This window comes from Nyctereutes procyonoides, unplaced genomic scaffold, assembly GCF_905146905.1.
Source record: "Nyctereutes procyonoides isolate TBG_1078 unplaced genomic scaffold, NYPRO_anot_genome, whole genome shotgun sequence".
In the NCBI taxonomy this organism is placed as follows: domain Eukaryota; kingdom Metazoa; phylum Chordata; class Mammalia; order Carnivora; family Canidae; genus Nyctereutes; species Nyctereutes procyonoides.
In genome coordinates this window covers 160,287-166,823 of record NW_026575107.1, presented here as the reverse complement: position 1 = coordinate 166,823, position 6,537 = coordinate 160,287, and the positions used below count along the sequence as shown (strand labels likewise).

The 6,537-nt window shown below is 44.6% G+C and overlaps 1 protein-coding gene across 1 annotated transcript; it reads left to right on the top strand.

Annotated features, from left to right (window-relative positions):
• The first annotated feature begins 503 nt into the window (after positions 1–503).
• Positions 504–6,281, top strand: LOC129514798 (homeobox protein NANOG-like). Its single transcript, XM_055333505.1, is given in 5 exon segments — positions 504–654; positions 2,697–2,962; positions 5,423–5,512; positions 5,652–6,037; positions 6,039–6,281. Coding segments are annotated over 5 exon segments (921 nt in total). The 3' UTR covers positions 6,067–6,281.
• The last annotated feature ends 256 nt before the right edge of the window (positions 6,282–6,537 follow it).

The following is a 6,537-nucleotide window of genomic DNA, read 5'->3' as shown; positions in this document are numbered from 1 at the left end:
GAAGTGGAGAAATGAATTGTTCTAGCGTCAGTTTCCATCACCTGAGGTGGCTTCAGGGGTATCTTTGATTTTAAAGGATGGAAACGTGGTGAACCCAGAAATATTTAATTGTGGGGTTCGCTTTCTCTCGAGGTTCTGTGGCCAGGGTTTCCCGTTCCCCACCCAGTCTGGACTACCCGGCAGCGACCTTTTCCATTACAATGGCCTCGGTGAGGCTGGCAGATAGGATTAACTGCGAATTTGCAAGGGTGTGTGTGGGCGTGGGGCTGAGGGTGGCGGAGCCCTCCTTATAAATCCGGGGCCTCCAAAATAGTCACCTTCTGCGGAGGGGCCGGCCTCTCGCTGTCGCCCGTGCCCCACTGCATCTTGTCTTTCACCTACTCTTTACATGTGGAGGCCTTCGTCCTTCTCTCCGCTCTTCCACCTAGAGCCCTAAGCCTGGGCCTTTCTTACCACCTCGCTCTTTGTTTTTGTTCCCCCCCCTCTACCCTCAACCCAGCGACATGAGTGCGGATCCAGCTCCGCCCCAATGCCCGCCTGGCCCCCAAGCACCCAACTCTAGGGACCCTTCTCCAATGCCTGAGATTTACGGGCCCCGAGAAAATCCTGCATCCTTGCCAATGTCCTCTGCTGAGACGCCCCGCGCGGAGACCGGTAAGGGGGAAGTCAGTTCCTCGAAGAGCTGATCTCCTGGAGGGAAAAGTGATGGGGGGGGGCAGGGCCATTCGTTTCCCTCCTGAGCAATTGTAGCGCATTAATCTAAGCAGGTGTCCTCCATTAGACCTCTGACACCTGTCTCCGTTGTACTTTGGTGGCGTGTGCCTTTCACCTGTCTCAGATGTCAGTCAAGAGACGAGGGCCGCAGGACGCTGGCCTTTCGATAGTAGACGGGGTATTTGAGGGCTCGCGTGCGCAGGCGCTGTGGAAAGCCCATGGGTTGTGATAAATGAGCTGATGCCCGAGTGGTCACGGAGTGCTGAGCCCACAGTCACCGTAAATACTAATACTAATTACTACTAATTAGTATTAGTACTAATACTATTAAATACTAATGCTACTGCTAAGCCAGAAATCCTAACATCACCGCTGCAGGTGGGGGTGCGAGGAGCATCACCTTTCTGACTCGTCTGTCTTTCCGGGAGTGCCAGAAGTAGCGTGGCTAGTTATGGATGTCACCTGGTTGAAATATCTTGCCTTTGTACGACACTAGTGGTTGGTTTGGCTCTGTGGGTGTTAACTAGGGGGCGGTTCTGAGTTTCTGGGAGGCTGCTATGCCCAGTCTCCAACATCCCGAAGAAATGTCCATCCCATTTTATGGTAGATAATTCCAGAAGGTTTAATCTTCTGACAGTCAAAGTGGCTAGAGCCCAGATCTGAAACCCAGTTCGGCTTCTGAATGGTAACCACATGTGGGAGGGGATGTGCTGAGGACACTGTAGAGGTAAGTAAGGCAGTACCACTTTTTTGGTAAATCAATCCCGCAGTAGTTGTTAAGAATGAAAATGTAAAACTAGCTTTTACCATTTTTTAAAAGCTTTGTGGTAAAAAGATCATCTCTTAAAAGCTTCTGATAAAAAGTGACTTAAAAGTTATTTACATGTTACCCTGTTTTCCTAAGCTTCATGTTGATGTCCTTTCATAATTTCTAATGTTGAAAATACAGTGCTGGATCGTGAGACCTCCCTGGGGTGTGAGCAAGTAGGAATAAGCAAGTGGGCACCATCTCCTTAGCGAGCCAAGTGCTAGTTTGTAGAGCTGATTTTTAGGCGATGCCCCGCTGTAGTCCTTGGTCTACCACCACTTTCTTTCCTTCTCGATCTATTTACAAAAAGCATAAAATTGTGAATTCTTGCCCCATAAAGGCTGTCACTTTATTCCATGACTAGGGGAGAGCTGAATTTGAGCATGGAGAATAAATACTGCATTGTAGTTAAGACTACGTGGCTACCAAATATAGGCAATATAGGAAGTTAATTATTAATTAGAAAGTCCATATATGCCAGGTCCTGTGCTAGCCAACTTTCTCAGCCACTTTGCTTTACTCAATTTAAGGAACTCTGGGAGGGAGACAAATAATTCTGGAAATGCGGTGACAGAGCTAGTAAAGGGCAGAGTCTGTATTGAAACAGAAGCCTAGCAGAATTCCCAGTTCCTGCTAGTCCTGGGGTTTAGAACTGGGAAGTAATAAACTGGATTTTAAAGGGTCCCCAGAATCTGCTGTGGGTGATGGTTACGTTTACCGAAGGGAGTCCTGCGATCATTCCCACCTTTCTGAGTAGCCACAGCCTAGGCTCTTGAGCATCAATTTGCAGTAAAAAGCTTTTGTCAAAAGAGGTTCAAGGGGTGCCTAGCTGGCTCAGTTGGTGGACCATGTGACTCTTGATTTTTTTTTTTAAATGACTCTTCATCTTGATGTGAGTTTGAGCTCCATGTTGGGTGTGTATATATATGTGTGTGTGTGTGTGTGTGTGTGTGTGTGTATACTTTTTTTTAAGTTGCCAACTAGTATACTTACTGTAGTGGCATCACACAAACCCTAGAAAAAGTGTTCAGGGTCATGTAAGAGTTAAATTTTTACTTACTCCCTAATTCTGAGGTTGTGAGGACTTTAAAAATGTTTTGAAAACAATAAATTTGCAAAGATAATTTAGTATTTGAAAAGTTTTAGAGAAAAGTGTCTTTTTTATTCCCAACAGTCTCTCCTCTTCCTTCCTCCATGGATCTGCTTACTCAGGACAGCCCCGATTCTTCCACCAGTCCGCGGGTAAAACTCCCACCCACCTCTGGAGAGGAGAGAACAGCTAGGAAGGAAGATGCGACCCAGGGCAAGAAACAGAAGATGAGGACTGTGTTCTCTCAGACCCAGCTGTATGTTCTCAATGACCGATTTCAGAGACAGAAATACCTCAGTCTCCAGCAGATGCAAGAACTTTCCAACATTCTGAACCTCAGCTATAAGCAGGTAGGGTTGGTTTTGTTGTCCTTGCAGTGAGAAATAAAAACGCTAATTTGCAGATGAGCGTTACTAACATCCGTGTGTAGCCTGTTATTTGTGCATACCCTACAAATAATTTTAATATGAAAGTGAGATCTTTCTAACATTTCACGATCATCTTTAATGTTCTCTTTAGGGCACCTGGGTGGATCAGTCGGTTAAGCATCTGCCTTTGGCTAGGGTCGTGGTGCCAGGGTCCTGGGACTGAGCCCCACATATTGCTCCCTGCTCATCAGGAAGCCTGCTTCTCCCTCTGCCTGCCACTGCCCCTGCTTGTGCTCTTTCTCTGTCAAATAAACAAAATCTGTTTTAAAAAGTTCTCTTGGGACACCTGGGTGGCTCAGCAGTTAAAGTGCCTGCCTTCAGCCCAGGGCGTGATCCTGGGGTCCTGGGATCGGGTCCCACACTGGGCTCCCTGCATGGAGCCTGCTTTTCCCTCTGCCTCTCTCTCTCTCTCTCTCTCTCTCTCTCTCTCTCTTCTCTCATGAATAAATAAATTAAAATCTTAAAAAAAAAGGTTCTCTTTAATATGGCATAATTTACTTAACTAGTTTTTCTATATTGCACATGCCAAGATCATAAAAATATTTCCAATTTCTCCTTGATCAAAGGAGTTATATAATCTCATCTTCCAGGATAGGGAGAGTCCTTAACCAACACTGCTTATTAAATTAAAATGGAATCTTTTATCAGTATGCATGATTACTAATGAGGTTATTTTTCATATTGTTATTATTCAGTCAGATATTTTATGGTGTTTTTCTATCACTGGTGCCATACTTAGACAAAGTCCTCCATTCCTTTTTTTTTTTAAGATTTATTTCTCTATTCATGAAAGATGCAGAGAAACAAGCAGAGGGAGAAGCAGGCTCCACACAGGAGGGCCCCATGTGGGACTCTGATCCTGGGACTCCAGGATCACACCTTGAGCCAAAGGCAGATGCTAAATCGCTGAGCCACCCAGGCATCCCCAAAGACCTCCATATCATAAGTTATTGTGTGTGTGTACACCTGTACATACATACTTCTGGTCCTTCTTAATTTCACTTTCTAATTTATCATTGTAAATCATTTGGAAGTTTAAGTTTACTGTGTGCTCCTACATAACTTGATATTTTCTCAATAGTTGTCCTAGTGGTATATTTCATAATTTTTTGAGTTAAAATTACCACTATTATTGTATTAAATGCAAGTGTGCTTATGGGGATTCAGGATCGAGTCCCACATCGAGCTTGCTGCGTGAAGCCTGCTTGTCCCTCTGCCTGTGTCTCTGCCTCTCTGTGTGTGTGTCTCTCATGAACAAATAAATTTAAAATCTTTTTTTTTTAAATTTATTTATTTATGATAGTCACAGAGAGAGAGAGAGAGGCAGAGACACAGGCAGAGGGAGAAGCAGGCTCCATGCACCGGGAGCCGGACGTGGGATTCAATCCCTGGTCTCCAGGATCGCGCCCTGGGCCAAAGGCAGGCGCCAAACCGCTGCGCCACCCAGGGATCCCTTAAAAATCTTTAAAAAAAAAAAAAAGTGTGCTTATGGAGGAGTTTTTTTTTTTTTTTAATTTATTTATTTATGATAGTCACAGAGAGAGACAGAGACATAGGCAGAGGGAGAAGCAGGCTCCATGCACCGGGGGCCCGATATGGGATTCGATCCCGGGTCTCCAGGATCGCGCCCTGAGCCAAAGGCAGGCGCCAAACCGCTGCGGCACCCAGGGATCCCTGGAGGAGGTTTTTTAATCACAAAGTACATTTAACCAACTAGGGGCGTGAGTAAGTATGAATAAAGAGGTGGGTAGACATTCATTCATTCATTTTTTAATTTTTATTTTATTTATTTATTTTTATTTATTTGAGAAAGACAGCAGGACATTCAAGGAAAAGGAGAAGCAGACTTCCCGCTGAGCAGGGAGTCTGATACGGGGCTGGATACCAGGACCTTGAGATTATGACCCAAGCCTAAGGCAGCCACTTAACCCATTGAGCCACACAGGCACTCCTAGACATTTATTTAAATGTTAATCTTCTAGGGGTACCTGGGTGGCTCAGTGGTTGAGCATCTGCCTCTGGCCCAGTCCCATATCAGGCTCTCCATGTGGGGCTTGCTTCTCCTGCCTGTGTCTCTGATTCTCTGTGTCTCCAATGAATAAATAGATAAAATCCTTTAAGAAAAGTAAACATGAACTTCCTAGTGAATAGATATGTAATGTGTCTTCTCTAAACTGGTAGGCTCATTGAAAAAGGGCGTTGACATCCATCCCTAGAACATTGTTTCTGTGAATGAAAGGAAGGACTCTAGAAGTTTGTCTTGTTCTCAGGAACAGCTTTAGATAGCTGTTGTCGGGGGAAACAATGTCAACAATAATCTTTGATCCCTAGCATATCCGCACTACTGGTATTTCATGTCTTCCTGTCACTTTTCCCTTGTAGGTTAAAACCTGGTTCCAGAACCAGAGGATGAAAAGCAAGAGGTGGCAGAAAAGCAACTGGCCAAAGGAGAGCAGCAACAGTGTGACTCAGGTAACAGGAAGCTTTTATTTTTTTCTGCTTTCTTTTCAAGGACTTTCCCGTTCTGCTCATTGCTAAAGCTTAAGATGCAGCCCACACACAATTCTGATTTTCCTTAGAGCTCTTGGGTTAACCCACCATTCCCTTTCAGAACAGCTCTGCCACCACGGAATACGCAGGCTTCTACCCCTGTCACCAGGGGTACCTGCTGAACCCTTCTGGAAACCTCCCACTGTGGAGCAGCCAGGCCTGGAATAACCCGAATTGGAGCAGCCAGACCTGGAACAGCCAATCCTGGAACAGCCACTCCTGGAACAGTCAGACCTGGTGCCCCCAAGCCTGGAACAACCAGGCCTGGAACAATCCGCTCCACAACTATGAAGAGGAATCGCTGCAGCCCCCGATCCAGTTCCAGCAAAATTCTATGGGCGATCTGGAGTCCATCTTCGAAACTGCTGGGGAAAGCCATGGTGTCCTACAGCAATCCACTAAGTATTTTAGTACTCAGCAAATAATGGATTTTTTCCCAAATTACTCTGAACATTCAACCTGAAGATGTGTGCTGATAAGTATATTATTCGATCTCAATTTGGGCAGTATTATTTCTGATTGGATTTGTCTTTTAGGGTCCTATATCTCTGCCTCGATAGTGTCCTATTACGCTGAGTGTATCCATTGAGGGGATATGATTGGAGTCAAAGGTTTCAGTAGGTTGGCTGCTATGGACAACATGAGAAGATGTTTCTGGCTATAGATAACTAGATGTAATACTAATTCAGGTATCTTTAGGCTGTAGATTATATCAAGAAAAGGAAGTAAAAATACAAAGACCTGTGATAAAGGATAATTGTATTTTCTGAGATTGTGAGTCTTGTTTTCATCACCTCCATTAACGGTGAAGGGTTAAGCTATATACAATATGCTTCATTGGTTTCCTCTGCCCTTTGTGATTTACTAGAATTGTTAATTTGTTATTCTAGTAGTTGTAGAAAGATGTCTTGTATTTGAATGTATCATGATAATACTACCAGTTTGGA